Consider the following 18087-nt stretch of genomic DNA (forward strand, 5'->3'; position numbering starts at 1 on the left):
TGCCGATAGAGGTAGAACAAAATGTTTGACGTTGCCGCTTGGGTTGAACTGCACACAGCATGGCTAGCACAAGCAGGTAGCTGTGCTGGTGGCAGCCGTCTGTAGTGTAAATGGGGTCAATTGAATTAGCATTTCCCCTCAGGACTACTCCCTGATTTTCCTGAACACTGTTTAATTGGTGTCACATAGTCAAGCACATGTAATTTACAAGGTTAAGGTTGCATGTGCTTTTGAGTTATAGCAGGATACTGCAATTAGTGTTATTTTGTTCACGGTTCTGGGTTACCTGGACAACAGCTCCTGGTGCACAGCCATATAAAATTGACTGTTTGAAATTTATTGATTGCTTTGTCCTGTATGTCACAAAGAACATTAAAAGCCACACAGAGTTGCCTCACACACTGTTGCCGCTGAACAGTGGAATGAATGTATATCCCCTCTCCGACACTAATCTTGACGGATTAATGGGGGTGAAAGGAGACTCGAAACTATTAAACGATCCCAGAAGAAAGGCAAGAAAGCAGGGAGAGCAGTGTGTGCTTGATCACGCTTGGATGTATGTAAGAGAAAGGGAATGCCTGCCCACATTCCAAAGCATTCATGTGTCAGTTTGACAGATGGATCCCAAGGCGATGACCAGATTGGCCCACTTCCTTAACATTTTCCAATCTAGCCTGACCTCATTTCTCAATTTATCTTCTGTTTGTTTCAATCTTCTCAAAATGGAAGCTAATGAGCTCTCTCCTCATCCTTTCAGATGAAACGGACACGCCGTCTCTCTCGGATGCCAAGTGGACCCAGATTCTCGCCCCGCCATCGCACCTTCTTTCCCTGAATCCTGCACTGACCCACTCCGACCTCAGCCCAAGGGACAGCCCTATCAGCTTCAAACCGCTTCTGGACGCCCAGACGTCAGACGGTCCCTCTTTGGCTCAGGTCACCAGGTTAGAGGGGAAACAGGGGGTGGGTCAACAGCCAGAGGGCAGGAGTGAAGAACGGCCAGCAGATGTTCACAGTCCTCCTCTGCCCCAGCCCAACATTGGCAAGTTGGTAAGCACTGATGGGCAGTTGGCAGACTTGCCTTCTTGTAACAGAGTGGTGCTGGAAAACGGTTATCCATCAAGTCCTGATCTTAGCAGCCGGACTGATGTTCTTCCGGTCAACGATGATGAGACAAGTCAAGCTGTTACAGATGAGCAAAGTGTTAAGGACACTGGTCCCCATGAGCGGAATGGCACTGACGAAGGAATTGGTGGTGGTCTTCAAGATTTCGCTGTTCTCGAGGAAGAGTGTGGGAATGGGTCACTAGGTTTGAATAATGGTGTTAAGATGGAGGCAAGCAAGACTGACAGTGGTTCACCTGTCCGTGAGGTTGGAATGGGGGACTGTAATCTAGTATTTCCAGAAGGAAGTGATTCCCAAAAAGGGGAAGCAGTTTTGCACAAATCAGTGAATGGTGGTGGAGAACTGGATTGTGAGAAGGAGAATCATGCGGGTGCCTTTCAAAATGGTGGACTGGTTGAGAATGAAAGTGTGGGGAAAGACACCTGGGTGTCAAATCAGGAAGAGAAAACGATAGAGAGTGACCACAAGGGAATGCACAGAGAGTCTGAATCATCGGGGGCGGAGAAATCCCTGTCCAATGTGCTGGTTGTGGATCACAGTGAAGATGGACAAAGCCAGCCAGCGGCCCCTTCAAAGGAGGACTCCGTGACGGAGGAAAAAGAAATGGAGGAAAGCAAACAAGAGTGTTGTGATTCAGTTCGAGGACTGGAATCTGGCAGAAAGCTCAACAACAGCCGGCTGCAGCCTGTGAGCGTTCCCTACGGTGGCGCCCGCCCGAAACAGCCTGTCAGTTTAAAGCTGCAGATTCCCCAGCCTTTCTCGAGCCAAGTCCAGAATGAATTTGGCTCCACAGGCAAGAACAAGAACCTGGAGCCACAGAGTAAGACAGGAGTCCTTGAGACATCTTGTGGAGCAGCCGAGTCTGGGGTCGTTCGAATGAACGGAGAGCATGGAGATAGATCTTCAGGCTTACTCATCCCTTCTGAGAGTCCAGACAATGATCTTCAAGCAGGGCAGCAATTGAAGAAACCCTTCAACTCTTTGGGGGAAGTGGCTCCTGTTTGGGTTCCTGACTCCCAAGCTCCCATTTGCATGAAGTGCGAGGTCAAGTTCACCTTCACTAAAAGAAGACATCATTGTCGGGCTTGTGGAAAGGTAAAGCCTATTGTTCATTATTGTGGTGTTTTTTAAAGACAAGTTTATATCCTTTTTTCAAGTATTTAACTAACATGCTGTAACTTGTTTGTTCCACGTATGTGATTTCTTAATTTGTGCAGCTTTTTGAGAAATGGTGTTGATGTTACTTTTCTAAGCAATCAGGATTAAGATAAAATTTGAAAACAACCCTAGCTAAATGCTTGAAAACCACCACTCTGGCACAACACCCTTTGACAGTGTATGGGCAAGTACCACTTACAGTTGAAGTCAAAAGTTTACATACACCTTGCAGAATTTACAAAATGTTAATTATTTAACCAAGCTAAGAGGCATCATACGAAATGCACGTTGTTATTTTTTTTATTTAGTACTGACCTGAATAAAAGACGTTTACATATAGTCCACCAGAGAAGAAAATAGTGTTCAAAAGTTTACATGCACTTGATTCTTATTACTGCGTTGTTACATGAATGATCCGCAGCTGTGTTTTTTTTTGTTTAGTGATAGTTGTTTATGAGTCCCTTGTTTGTCCTGAACAGTTAAACTGGCTGCTGTTCTTCAGAAAAAACCTTCAGGCCCCACAAATTCTTTATTTTTTCAGCATTTTTGTGTATTTGAACCCTTTCCAACAATGATTGTATGATTTTGAGATCCATCTTTTCACACTGAGGACAAAGGGTTCAAACGTTCACTGATGCTTCAGAAGGAAACACAATGCATTAAGAGCCAGGGATGTAAACTTTTTTTTACAGAATAAAGATGTGTACGTTTTTCTTATTTTGCCAAAATATCATATTTTTGTCATTTAGTTCTGCACTTCAGAAGCTACAGAAGATACTTGCATGTTTCCCATAAGACAAAATAAGTGAAATTTACCCTAATCTTCAAATTCAAAAAGTTTTGACCCCCTGGCTTAATGCATCATGTTTCCTTCTGAAGCATCAGTGAGTGTTTAAACCTTCTGTAATAGTTGTATATGATTCCCTCAGTTGTCCTCAGTGTGATAAGATCATATAGTCATTGTTGGAAAGGGTTCAAATACACAAAAATGTTGAAAAACCAAACAATTTCTGGGAACAGCAGGAAGTTTAACTGTTCAGGACAAACAAGGGACTCATAGACAACATCACTAAACCAAAAAAAAAAAAAGGCTGTGGATTATTCAGGTAACAACAACACAGTATTATAAATCAAGTGTATGTAAACTTTTGAATGGGGTCATTTTTATAAATTCAACTATTATTAAACTAATAATTAACATTTTGCATACTTCAAACGTTTTCTTTAGAAAAAAATCTATTTGATATTGGCTTCTAGCAAGCTGTAAGCTCAATCAGAATTCAAGTTTGTCAAGTTTGCGTTACGCTTTGATAGCCATATCACTTTAAAACTGACATTTGATGCCGTTTTTACTCATAAGATTTATTCATTTAATCTGTTTTACCCGTCTTTCGCTCTTAATGAGTAAATGTGACAGACCCTTGACAGAAGAGGGTGAAATTTCAGTCGGTATGTGTGACATCCCTGCCCAAAATCAAGCTGCTTTGAGTCAGCTAGTGGGACGCTGACTTAGAATGAGAGAGCAAAATTGCAAGGAAGTATGGGTAATTGTTGGGCAGCTCCAAACCTGTGAAACTGTCAAAATCCTTAAGGGAGAAATGGTTGTCGATGCAGCACTTAAAAATAACTGCAAGACTGCTGGAATAACGCCTTAATTTCCCTTGGTGATAAACTGCTGCATCGTTGATGACATTTTCACAGATATGGGCTGGAAAGAACAGAGTGAAAATAAAATGTAGCTGTGGCACAAAATGGTTTAATCTGACAGAACTGAGATTGTTCTAGACTGCTTCTTCTGTTCTGAGAACTAGACTAAATGTGACCTTGGACCACAAAACCAGTCATAAGGGTCAATTTTTTTGAAATTGTGATTTATACATAATCTGAACGCTGAGTAAATAGGTTTTCCATTGATGTATGGTTTGTTAGAATAGGACAATGTGTCTTAAATACAACTATTCGAAAATCTGGAATCTGAGGATGCAAAAAAAAATCTAAATATTGAGAAAATTGCCTTTAAAGTTGTCCAAATGAAGTTCTTAGCAATGCAAATTACTAATCAAAAATTAAGTTTTCACATGTTTACGGTTAGAAATTTACAAATGATCTTCACTTAATATCCCAATGATTTTTGGCATAAAAGAAAAATCGATCATTTTAACCCATACAGTGTATTGTTGGCTATTGCTACAAATATACCTATGCGACTTATGACTGGTTTTGTGGTCTAGGGTCACATATAGTCTTATATAGTCAATGTTTTGTTATTATGTGTCATTTTGTTATTATCTCTCATTTTCTGGTATGAGTTGTCTGTATCAAAGCAAACATATTTTGTTTGTGGTGTGTGTTTGGCCAGGTGTTCTGTGCTGCTTGTTGTAGTCTGAAAAGCAGGCTGATGTACATGGACAGGAAAGAAGCGAGGGTTTGTGTTACCTGCCACCGTGCACTTATGAATGGTGAGTGATATGAAATTCACAGGAATAGTTATAAATTACCCCATATAGACTGGGAATTTTTGCACCTCAAAATTTCCAAAATTTAATCACTTATGGTTACATTTATTCTTTATACAAAAATTAACCACTGAAATTTATTGAATATCCAGATCCTTTGAACTCAGTGTCTTACTTATTAGCTCAAGCATTGGAGAACATGGGAGGTGGTTGCAACCAGAGCCCAAATCCCAACAACCCAGCTGAGTACTGCTCCACTATTCCCCCTCTGCAACAAGCCCAGGCATCAGGAGCACTCAGCTCCCCACCACCAACCGTCATGGTGCCTGTTGGTGTCCTTAAACAGCCAGGGACTGAAGGTAAAGCCTGTAGGATATTGGCAAAACCATTGCAATTTGTGTATCGCTGATTTCGACTTTTCAGCAGTGTTCAAATTGTGTGTGTATGTGTGTACTTCCAGGTTCTCTTCCTCGAGAGCAAAGAAGGGTTTGGTTTGCAGACGGCATTTTACCCAATGGGGAAGCTACAGACTCTTCTAAAGGGCAGACGGCAAACTCCAACCCCACACAGCCTGTGGCAGCGTCCCAATACTCTAACAAATCCTCAGGAGCAAATACTTCTGAGGTGAAGATTTGCTTCTCATGTCATTCAAACTCAATAAAGTGTTTCAGATCATACAGGCTGGTCAAGACGGTCATGTAATGTTGCGGTATAAGTTTGTGTCTCTTCTCTTCCCATAGGCAGCGGCCCATGCCACTGGAGCCCCGACTGTCAGCCCTGTGGGCAGCTCTCTCAGTCTGATCCCAGAGGACGGACTTCCTCCCATCCTCATCTCCACAGGCGTCAAAGGAGGTATGGGAGGCCACATCACAGGTGCTTGCCCATCCTCACCATTCAGCTGCCTCCACTCCTCTAAATATGAGTATTGGTGATTGTTTGTGCATGTCTGTGTGCGTGTATCTGTGTTTCTGCTTATGTCTCCACCACTCATGCTTTGGGAGGAATTTCACTGGGTTGGTTCTTTATCTGGGTTGTACCATGAGAGTCATGGATCATGGAATTTGTTGATGATTATGTGTCTTGTCCGTAGACTATGCTGTGGAGGAAAGACCTTCTGAGATTGTGCTGATGCAGCAGCTTGAGGAGGGCTGCCCTGATCCCCTGGTGTTTGTGCTCAATGCAAACCTGCTGGCCATGGTCAAACTGGTCAATTGTGAGTGAGCCACTCATTGCTAGATGTTCAATAGGGATTAATTTTGGAGTCAATTTGTTCATGAGCATTTCTTTAACTATGGGTATGTTTGGTTGTTAGGGCTTATATAGAAAAATAAATCTTAAAACAGAATTTTCAATTTCTTACTATTTAATTTGTCCTATAACAATTAATCTTAAATCTTTTTTAATAAAATGCAAAAATGGCATCATCAAACTACACCTTAGTTTCTTTGTTTGTTTTGGATATACAACCTCTAGCGGCGAAAACTTACACGTTGTGCCATTAACATTACATATTTTTCAAAATTTTTATTCAGGTTTATTTTAAACAGAAATCTTTTGTATCATTGCAAATGTTTTTACTGTCACTTTTAGCCAATTAATTTTGTTTAAAAAAAAAAACATACTGACCTTAAACTTTTGAACTCTAGTGTACAGGTATGTGCCAAAAAATATCGAGGGAAAGTCCATTTATTTCAATAATTTGTTTCAAACAGTGAAACTTGGATGTTGTTAGTTCAATACACAGAAAGTGAAATATTTCAAGTTTTTATCTGTTTCAATTTTGATGATTATGGATTAAAGACAAAAAAAAAAAAATCCAGTATTTCACAAAATTAGAATATTTCACACCAATAAAAAAAGGATCTTAAGCCAAAAGTTGCCTTGATATTGGCCTTCAGCTCGTCTGCATTTCGGGGTCTTTGTTCCCTCATCTTCCTTTTGACAATACCCCATAGATTTTCAATGGGGTTTAAGTCAGGCAAGTTTGCCGGCCAATCAAGTACAGTTATTCCATGGCTATTAAACCAGGTACTGGTAGTTTTGGCTTTGTGGGCAGGTGCCAAATCCTGCTGGAAAATAAAATCATCATCTCCAAAAAGCTTGTCGGCAGCAGGAAGCATGAATTGCTCTAAAATTTCCTGGTAGGCAACTGCGTTGACTGTGGACTTGATAAAAGATGATGGACCCACACCAGCAGATGACATTGCTCCCCAAACCCTGTGGAAACTTCACACTGGACTTTAGGCAGCTTGACTTTTGTGCCTCTCTGGTCTTACTCCAGACTCCTTGGTTTCCAAATAAAATGCAAAATTTGCTTTCATCTGAAAACAGGACTTGGGACCACTGGACAACAGACCAGTATTTTTTCTCCTTAGCCCAGCACAGGCGCTTCTGACGTTGGCCTCAGTACACTCCTTAAGAAGCTCCCCCAGATTTCTGAACCGCCCTTGCTTGACAATCCTCTCAAGGCTACGGTCATCCCTGTCACTTGTGCACCTTTTCCGGCCACATTTTTCCCTTCCTCTTATCACTCTGTTAATATGCTTCGATACTGCGCTCTGTGAGCATCCAGCTTCTTTTTCAATTGCCTTTTGAAACTTTTTCTCCTTATGGAGGGTGTCAATGATGGTCTTCTGCTCAACCGTCAAGTCAGTAGTCTTCCCCGTGATTCTGAAGCCTACTAAGTCAGACTGAGACAATTTAAAGGCTGAGGAAATCTTTGCAGGTGTTTGGTGTTAATTAGCTGACTAGATTTGGACACAGGGAGCCTACAATGTTGAACTTTGTCATGATATTCTAATTTTGTGAAATACTGGACTTGTTTTTTTTATAATCTTTAATCAATAATCATTAAAATTAAAACAAATAAAGGCTTGAAATATTTCACCTTGTGTGTAGTGAACTAATATAACGTACAAGTTTCACTATTTGAAACAAATTATTAAAATAAATGGACTTTCCCTCAATATTCAAATTTTTTTGGCACATACCTGTATATATGCCATTTACACAGTACATATTTGAAAAGATATGTGAATATGCTCAAAGTTAAAGAAACACCCATTTTATCGAATATTGAATGCATCACATTTAGTTAGTTAAACGTAACTGGTAGCTATATGTCTTAGCTATTGTCAGTTTTTTGTGTAAATACAGAAAATTGGTAACATGAGGCTTTCATTCACTATGCCTAGGAATTTCCCACAATTCCCATGAGTCATAACATTCTTTGTGTCCTCTTTGTGTGAAGATGTAAATAGAAAGTGCTGGTATATGACAACAAAGGGTATGCATGCCGTGGGCCAGGCGGAGGTCGTAGTGCTTCTACAGTGCCTCCCTGATGAGAAAACCATTCCCAAGGATGTCTTCAGCCACTTCGTCCAGCTGTACCGGGAGGCTCTCACAGGTAAACTGATACGCCTTCACCAGGGGGCTCGTTCTGGTAAACTGATCCAGACAAAATGAGAGCAAGGCCTACATAGATAAAATTAGACCGTTCTGTCAGGAGGCTCTTAAAGGTAAAATGAGGCTGCTGGCCCCGGTGGCATTGTGGATCCACTTCAGCAGAAATTGTTTTCCAGACACAATCCTCCTCTTGTCACCCAGTCCTACTTCAAGTCAGTGGGTTCAACCACAGAACAGTTCCCATGTCTTCTTACTCTGACAGCATTCCCTGTGAGCCTAATGTAGGATGTGTGCCAGAAATGTGAAGGCCAATTCAGTAAAAGAATGCTATTTGTCTGGCTAGTTTCAGGTGGCCACCAGCGTGCATAGTGGCTGATGCTGAGGAACTTTTTTGAATTTTTTGGTCCATTGGAGCAAAAGGTTATGAGCTGTAGCCAAAATCCTTCAAAAATCAAAATCCTTCTTCACTTGAAATAAAGGAATAGTTCACCCAAAAATTAAAATTTTATGTTTATCTGCTTACCCCCAGGGCATCCAAGATGTAGGGGGCTTTGTTTCTTCAGTAGAACACAAACAAAGATTTTTAACTTAAACCGTTGCAGTCTGTTAGTTATATAGTGGCAGTGAATGGGCACCAAACCTTTGAAAGTAAACAAAAACATGCACAGACAAATCCAAATTAAACCCTGCGGCTCGTGACGATACGTTGATGTCCTAAGACACGAAACATTCCTATTTTCAGAGAAACTGAACAGTATTTATATAATTTTTTACCTTTGATACACAGCAATGTCCAACTGTTTAAAGCACAGCCACAACAACATCAGTCTTTAGCACCTCTTTTTAGGGCCCGAGCACCGATGGTGCGAGGACCCTCTTGGATCTGCTCCGTTTATTATTATTATTAGGGCCCGAGCCCAGAATGGGCTATTTAAAAAAGGCTCTCTTTTGTTAACATTAGTTAATGCATTAACAAACATGAACAAACAATAAGCAATACATTTTTACTCGATTTTCTTCAAACTTCATCAGAATAATGTCAAAACACGGCCAATGAGAATCTGTAAAGGTGTCCCTGATGCATCAAATGCTATTGCCATGGCACATTTAAAAAACATACATTAAAATATTTGTTTTCTGTGTTTTTGAGGCAGATAACATGCTTAGAATTTAATTTTCCATTTTCAGTAATTTTATATCTTTAAAGTGCAGCATCCAAACTCTTTAAAACTTGTTTCATACAGAGAACTAATCATTCTAAGGAAACATTTCATTTTCATGGATATACAAAACTCTCTGAATAAAAGAAAATTTAAAAGCTATCAGACATCTTTTTTCACTCTGCCTTTATTTGGGTATGTGTGTGTATATGTGTTGAGTGTTAAAGTGAGTGCAGGGGGAGGGGATGAGAGGGAGAGACAGAGAGAGAGAGAAGGAGGGAGAGGGGAGGGTGGTTACTGTGAATGCATGTGCCCACTGGCCACTGTTTTCCTGATGCTATCGGGATGGGGACTGCGCAGAAGGCGAGGGCCCGTTCATCGCTGCTTGCAGCTTTAATTATTATTCTTCTTCTCCAAAATGAATCGCATTTTTGAGGGCCTAAACATGCCCGAAAACTCATGAAACTTTGCACACACATTAAACCTGACGAAAATTTACGTCTGATATGGGTTGCAGAAGTGGGTGTGGCAAAATGGCTCAATAGCGCCACCTTTACACGTTCAGCGGTGTGCGCTTTCAGCTATGATTCACGTACATGCACGAAATGTACATACATGTAACACACCAATACCTACAAAAAAGCCTCTTGGAGCAAAATCCGAAACCCAACAGGAAGTCGGTTATTAATTTTCTCAGCAAATTTTGTGTCATTTTTGCCATTTTCAGGCCTCGTATTTGAACGAACTCCTCCTAGAGATTTATTCCGATCAATGCCAAATTTGGTGAGTCTAATCTAAAGCCCTTTGTGACGTTAAATTGTGAAGATTTAGAGTTTTCGTTGGAGGGCGTGTCCATGGCGGCCTGACAAATTTTGATGTTTCACCATGAAAAAGGAAGTTGTTAGATCTCAGGCATACAATGTCCGATCTGCCCCAAACTTTACATGTGTAATAACACTCCTGACCTGAAGACATCTACATGTCCATATTCAGTTATAGTCATAGCGCCACCTGCTGGCAACAGGAAGTGTCATGCTTTACGCTGCAACAAACTCCTGCTAGAGATTTATACAGATCAACACCAAAATCGGTCAGTCTAATCTAAAGGCCTTAGCGATGTTAAATTGCGAAGATCTTGAGCTTTCGGTAAAGGGCGTGTCCGTGGCGGCCTGCCAAATTTCGAAGTCTCGCCATGGATATAAAACTTGTTATAACTCAGCCATAAAATGTCCAATCTGCCTCAAACTTCACACATTCGATAAAAGTCCTGGCCTGAACACATCTGAATGCCAATATTCTCTCATAATCATAGTGCCACCTGTTGGCAACAGGAAATGACTTGTAGCAAACTCCTCCTAGAGTTTCAATGATATCAACATTATATTTGGTCAGTCTAATCTAAAGGCCTTTGCGATGTTAAATTGCGAAAATCTTGAGTTTTCGTTAAAGGGCGTGTTCGTGGCGGCGTGACAAAATTTGATGTTTCGCCATGGAAATAGAAGTTGTTATAACTCAGCCATAAAATGTCCGATCTGCCTCAAACTTCACAGGTTTGATAAGAGTCCTGTCCTGAAGACACCTAAAGGCCAATATTCAGATATTATCATAGTGCAACCTGTTGGCAGCAGGATATATCATGTATTTTACTAACTCAAAGATACCAAGGTCAGTCTGCACCAAACTTCATTTGTTTGATGAAAGTGCTGGCCTGAACACATCTACATGCCAATAATCCGTTATAGGCATAGCACCACCAGCTGGCAGCAGGAAGTTTGGCACATTTAAATGACTTTGACATATTTTTCCTATATTTACTGTATTAAAAGCATACTGTCCACCGTTAGCTGTTTTCCTAAAGCCACCGGGTGGTGAGCCCGGGTGCGAGGGCCCTTTCATCGCTGCTTGCAGCTTTAATTACATTTATGATTGTTCTGAGGTTAAATTCAGATTTAAATCATAACAAGAAAAGGTAAATATTAACACAAAGTTTCAGATGTAACCCCCTTTTGTAATAATTAAAATTTTCATAAGTAACTATTTAATATAATTTAATGACACATTTTTGTTTCTCAGTAACTGTAATGGATTACAGTTACATTTATTTTGTAATTAATTTATGTAACTGATACATGTACTGATACATTTTGCATAATATTGAAGTAGCTCATTTGTATTGGATGCACCCACTCTTCTTTTGAATAAAATATTCATAATTGATATTAAATCTGTCTCATCTTGGATGTTGTAGATATTAATTGAGATTTGTTTTATACTGATACAGATTATTTGTCTGAAGTGATATATAAATTAGATTTGTAATTTATTTATTTTTTTGCTGGTTTTTGATGCAGTAACTAAATATGTTCATTGAACTACAACAGTTCAGAACATATGCAATTTATTATTATTATTAACAACAACATTATTATTTATTGCAGTTATATTTCAGCAAAGTTGTTTAGCCATCTGAATAGCTGAATAGTCGTTCTGTTATGAATTGCTCACCCTCATCTCGTTCCGTAAGAACTTCGTTCATCTTTGGAACACAAATTAAGATATTTTTGAGTAAATCCGAGAGCTTTCTGAGTGTGTCGAAGACTGACAGGGAAAAGAAGAAAATGATGAATAAAGTTATTTTTGTTTTCTTTGTGCAAAAAAGTATTCTTGTAGCTTTATAGCATTACAGATGAACCACCAATGTCATGTGAACTATTTTAACAATTTACTTACTACCTTTCTGGGCCTTGAACATGTCAGTTGCGTTGCTGTCTATACAGTGTCAGAAAGCTCTCGGACTTCAACGAAAATATCTTACTTTGTGTTATGAAGATGAACAAAGGTCTTACGGGTTTGGAACGACATGAGGGTGAGTAATTAAAGACAGAATTTTCATTTTTGGTTGAACTATCCCTTTGAGCATGAAAAGACACTGGTAGAACTTGATCTAATCCCACACTTCCTTCTGTGCAGGAAATGTGTTAAGTCACCTGGGCCACTCCTTCTTCACTCAGAGCTTCCTGGGCAGCAAGGAGCATGGCGGCTTCCTTTACATTAGCCCCACCTTTCAGACCCTGCAGGACCTGCCGTTGCCTAACCCACCCTACCTCTTTGGCATCCTGGTACAGAAGTGGGAGACCCCCTGGGCCAAGGTCTTTCCAATCCGACTCATGCTCCGCCTAGGGGCGGAATACAGATGTGAGTTTGTGGTCTGATGTTGAATGTGAGACCTTTTAATGGTTTTAATGTCGAGCATTGAAAGTTTTTGATTTTTGCTGTAATTTTTTATGTAAAAAGGTCTTAAATTTACCCTTATAAAACCTTCAGGAACCCTGTTTATTTTGAATCGATTAATCGCAACTAATCATTTGGCAGCTCTAGAATATAGAGAAGCAAGGCTCCTTTTTGATGCCTGTTTAAGAAACAAAAATGCAGAAAATGTCTTTTTCTCTTCCCCCTTCTTACTCTGAGAATTTCCGTGCACTAATTCGTAAGCACGGCCTCCTGTGGAGATGGAATATATTAACAATGTATTTCCCGCTGAGCATCTCAACTCAGCCATGACATGCAAGTGTGCTCACTTACACTATGTATGGTTATAGTCTCATGTTTATCTGAGTGCATGAAAACTGTTTAGGCACACAAGCTCTTGATTTTTACTTTACAGTAATTGCAGCTGTATATAAAGGGGGCTTTTCAGTCATGTGGAATGAGAAGGAGCTTATTGTGAGTTGCTGATTTGAACAGCATGACTTGTTTTAGTGGCTTAACGTGTTCTTTTGCACTTGTGTTGCAGTTTACCCCTGCCCACTATTTAGCGTTCGCTTCAGAAAACCCCTTTTTGGAGAGACTGGTCATACCATTATGAACTTATTGGCAGTGAGTGTTCTAATTTCACTTCTTGTTCAGCATTTAGCACATGCCTTACTTCAATATGAACTCATGACAAGTCATTTACGTGCATCTGACTTTTACATGTTTGCAGGATTTCCGTAACTACCAGTATACGTTGCCAGTGGTGAAGGGGCTCGTGGTGGACATGGAAGTGAGGAAGACGTGCATCAAGATACCAAGCAATCGCTACAATGAGGTGCATAAAGACTAGGAAATGCCACAGAGACGCCTTGTGAATTTCTGTAGCGTTTACACACATTTAAATAGAATTCATGCAAAGCATGTTCGAGATTTATGTGGAACAGCGAGCATAGCAGATGCCAAATGTCCCATTGGAACAAGCGAAGCATTGACAACAGCTTGCCTCAGTGTCCTTTTCTTGAGTCATTGAAGACTTTTGGTATTTAGCTTGTGTTTGAAAAGCATTTGATGGAGCAGAACTTGTAGTGGCAGACCTTTGACATAGCAGAAAGTATTTAAAGCCTTGAGTTACTTGTGTCTTACTCTCTGCAGTCCTTACAAGCTGTCATTCACTCATCTAGGACTTAAAAACATAATTAAGTTTTGGGATTATGCATAACTTTTTGGAAAGTCATAACAAGCTTTGCTTTCGGCTATTTCTTTTCTCAGCTCATGAAGGCTATGAATAAGTCTAATGAGCATGTGCTGGCAATGGGAGCGTGCTTCAACGAGCGGGCTGATTCCCATCTTGTCTGCGTTCAGAACGATGATGGGAACTACCAGACGCAGGCCATCAGTATTCATCACCAGCCTCGCAAAGGTGTGCCACGGATACTTGCATTTGCAAATGAAACCTTGAAGCCGCACCCAAAGATTTTACCCAGTGTGTGTACACTATTGTTCAGAAGTTTGGGGTCAGTAAGATTTTTTTTTTTTTTTTTTAATGTAATAATAAGACGTGTTTCTTGAGCAACAAGTTAGCATATTAGAATGATTTCTGAACGATCATGTGACACTGAAGACTGGAGTTATGGCTGATGAAAATTCAGCTTTGACATCAGAGTTTTAAAATCAATGAAAATCTACAAGTTATTTTTAATTGTAATACTATTTCACAGTCATGCTGTTTTTACTGTATTTGTGGTCAAATAAATGGCGAGCATTAAAGACTTCTTTCAAAAGCCCCAAACTTTTGAATGGTAATGTATGTAAATTAGAGATGTCAGTTAATTAAATGTCATCAAATTAATCACAATATGTTGATAAAGTAAATTATAGGGATAGTAAAAAATCTATTGTTGTATTTTCTCACCCTTATGTCTTTTCCAAATCAGTTTTGATTTTCTTTCTTCTGTGACACCAAAGTTTTGGTTCCCATTGACTTCCATTAGACTTTTTCCATACTTGGAAGTCAGTGAGAACTGAAACTGTTTGGTTACCAAAATTCTTTAAAATATATTCTTATCTTTATGTTCTGCAGAAGAAAAGTCATAATGGGTTTAGAACAATGCAAGGTTGAGTAAAATATGACAGATTTCTATTTATTTATTTGGATTGTTTAATATACAGTTGAAGTCAAAAGTTTACATACACCTTGCAGAATCTGCAAAATGTTAATTATTTTACCTAAATAAGAGGGATCATACAAAATGCTTATTATTTATTATTTAGTACTGACCTGAATAAGATATTTCACATGGTCCACAAGAGAAAATAATAGTTGAATTTATAAAAAATGACTCTGTTCAAAAGTTTACATACACTTGATTCTTAATACTGTGTTGTTACCTAAATGATCCACAGCTTTGTTTCTTTTGTTTAGTGTTAGTTTTTTATGACTCCCTTGTTTGCCCTGGTGTTCTTCAGAAAAATCCTTTAGGTCCCACAAATTTCAGTTTTGTTTTTGTGTATTTGAACCCTTTTCAACAATGACTGTATGATTTTGAGATCCATCTTTTCACACTGAAGACAACTGAGGGACTCATATGCAACTATTACAGATGGTTCAAACGCTCACTGATTCTCCACAAGGAAAAAACAATGCATTAAGAACAGAATAAAGATGTGTACATTTTTCTCTTCAAAAGTTTTGAAGCATCAGTGAGCGTTTAACCTTCTGTAATAGTTGCATATGAGTTCCTCAGTTGTCCTCAGTGTAAGATAGATCTCAAAATTATACAGTCATTGTTGGAATGGGTTCAAATACACAAAAACAAAACCTAAAGGATTTTTCTGAAGAACAGCGGGCAGTTTAACTGTTCAGGACAAACAAGGGACTCATGAATAACTATCACTAAAAAAAAAAAAAAAAACACAGCTGTGGATCATTCAGGTAAGAACACAGTATTAAAGGATAACTATTGCCAAAATGCAACCTGGGCTGGTTTTTTTTTTACTGTAAACGAGACAAACTTATATCTAAAAGCATAATTACGACAAACGAGCCGTTTTTGAGATTGACCGTGATTTCGTTTTGTGGTCAATGGCCGGTGAATGGGAGTTCTAGGGGTATAACTTTGAGCGCATCAAAATCGATATTTTTACAACACTAAGAAGGCACACCATGAAACTTTGCTCTAAGTATCGCCTGGGTCTCTACACATGAACTCAAGCATTGAGAACATTGTTTGTGTACACAGAGTTTACTAAAAAGAAAGGTTTTGAACAACTCACTTACTCTTGCAAGTCAAGAAGTGTCGATCTCCGAATGCGAATGAATGGACTCCATAGGACGAAATATTAGGCTTATATGAGGCTCTTTTTACAACTAGAAGGTTAATATTGTTTTTCACTTGCGACAAAACAACAAATTAGCCAAGCATTTACATGGAAATATGCTTTAGGAGCTATCCATCCTCGCATTCGGAGATCGACACCTCTTGGCTGGCAAGACGGCCGCGAGCGGAAACTCAAACAGTGTAAGTGAGTTGTTCAAAACCTTTCTTTTTAGTAAACTCTGTGTACACAATGTTCTCAATGCTCGAGTTCATGTGTAGAGACCCAGGCGATACTTCGAGCAAAGTTTCATGGTGTGTCGAGCCTTCTTTGTGTTGTAAAAATATCGATTTTGATGCGCTCAAAGTTATGCCCCTAGTACTCCCATTCACCGGCCATTGACCACAAAACGAAATCACGGTCAATCTCAAAAACGGCTCGTTTGTCGTAATTATGCTTTTGGATATAAGTTTGTCTCGTTTACAGTAAAAAACAAAAACAAAAACAGCCCAGGTTGCATTTTGGCAATAGTTATCCTTGAAGAATCTAGTGTATGTGCATTTTTAAACGGGGTCATTTTAATAAATTCAACTATTAGTTTCTCTTGTGAACCACTGCACATCTTACTCAGGTCAGTGCTAAATAATAAATAACATGCATTTTATATGATCCCTCTTATTTTGGTAAAATAATTACCATTTTGCAGATACTACAAGGTATGTGTAAACTTCTGACCTCAACTGTATATCTTTTGGATAGACTATCCCTTTAAAGTACAAAATTAATCTTGGAACCCTTAGAGTTCTGTTTTATTCCATTTCAAACTTTCTGTAAAATGCTATTCAGGGTAGTAAATGACACTTATCCAAAAGTGCATGAGTAAATTTGCATGAGGAAAGTATGTTTTTGATGTATTATTCCATTTTATCCTTCTTTTAGTGACTGGGTCCTCCTTCTTTGTGTTCAGCGGGGCTTTAAAGTCTTCATCGGGCTACTTGGCTAAGACCAGCATAGTGGAAGGTACAGCAGAAATCATTTGCAGCTTCTTTCTCTATATATAGGACATCGGATCCCTCTGGAACAATGACTAAACTGGACATAATCTCCCTGTTAATGTTTTTGACCCAAGTCATAGTCAGGCAGAATTGTACTTTTTGTTCCAACTGATTCTAATTTTAAGTGCTTTCTAATTACAAGTGTAAAATGTTACGCAGATTATCGTAGTAATGATGAATTTGTGTGCCTCAGATGGCGTGATGGTGCAGATTACAGCGGAAACTATGGAAGCCTTACGGCAAGCCCTGAAAGAGATGAAAGATTTCAGTATTGCCTGTGGGAAAGCTGATCAGGAGGAGAACCAGGAGCATGTCCATATACAGTGGGTGGATGATGACCACAATGTCAACAAGGGGTAAGTAGACAGCTAAAATGGAGACTTTTGTATGATACCATTCCCTTAAGTGTAATTTAAGGGCATTTACATAAAATAATGATCCAGGCTGGTTTAATAGAGTGTGCTGCTGGGATCTTAATCAAATGCACATCATGTAGCAGTGAATGCAGGCTACAAATTCTAAAAGATTCATGCATCTTATGTCCCATTAATTACTCGTAAAATTAGATTTTTCTGTACACAAACACACATGAATTAATTACTTTTATTTATTATTTTTTATTTATCTTACAGCTTTCTAATTTGTATGTTTGTAATTCACCATAATTTAGTTATTTATAAACCATGCTATGGTTTTAACTATATTTAATATCCATAATCATGATTCTCTGTCTGATGCCTGATGAATCGTTTGTAGGTTAATAAGATGTTTTCATAACACTGGCTTGAATAGGTTGCATTTAACAGCGTGGTCAGAGCTGCTTTTATGAGGCATAAGAGATTGATTGTTTATCATATTGTGAGCCACTTTTGCAGACATCCCATTAAATGCAGTTGAACAAAAATGTACAGATAATGTACTCACCCCCTTGTCATCCAAGATGTTCATGTCTTTCTTTCTTCAGTCAAAAGGAAATTGTTTTTTTGAGGAAAACATTTCAGGATTTCTCTCTATATAATGGACTTCTATGGTGCCCCCGAGTTTGAACTTCCATAAATGCAGTTTTAAAGGACTCTAAACGATCACGAGGAAAGAAGGGTCTTATCTAGCAAAACGATCAGTTATTAAAAAAAAAAAAAAAAGAAAAATTACAATTTATAT

The 18087-nt window shown here is 39.0% G+C and overlaps 1 protein-coding gene across 1 annotated transcript in view; it reads left to right on the forward strand.

Moving 5' to 3' along the window:
- The window catches only part of zfyve9a (zinc finger, FYVE domain containing 9a), a 40300-nt gene that overhangs the window by 16669 nt on the left and 5544 nt on the right, over positions 1-18087 (forward strand). Inside the window, exons 4-16 of the mRNA XM_073848537.1 lie at positions 758-2220; positions 4643-4742; positions 4922-5098; positions 5200-5363; positions 5480-5612; positions 5830-5952; positions 7990-8145; positions 12275-12499; positions 13098-13180; positions 13287-13391; positions 13826-13976; positions 16811-16891; positions 17120-17282. Of these exons, the coding sequence (XP_073704638.1) occupies positions 758-2220; positions 4643-4742; positions 4922-5098; positions 5200-5363; positions 5480-5612; positions 5830-5952; positions 7990-8145; positions 12275-12499; positions 13098-13180; positions 13287-13391; positions 13826-13976; positions 16811-16891; positions 17120-17282 (3124 nt within the window). The remainder of the gene's footprint in view (positions 1-757; positions 2221-4642; positions 4743-4921; positions 5099-5199; positions 5364-5479; positions 5613-5829; positions 5953-7989; positions 8146-12274; positions 12500-13097; positions 13181-13286; positions 13392-13825; positions 13977-16810; positions 16892-17119; positions 17283-18087) is intronic.

This window comes from Garra rufa, chromosome 10, assembly GCF_049309525.1.
Source record: "Garra rufa chromosome 10, GarRuf1.0, whole genome shotgun sequence".
Classification (NCBI taxonomy): Eukaryota; Metazoa; Chordata; class Actinopteri; order Cypriniformes; family Cyprinidae; genus Garra; species Garra rufa.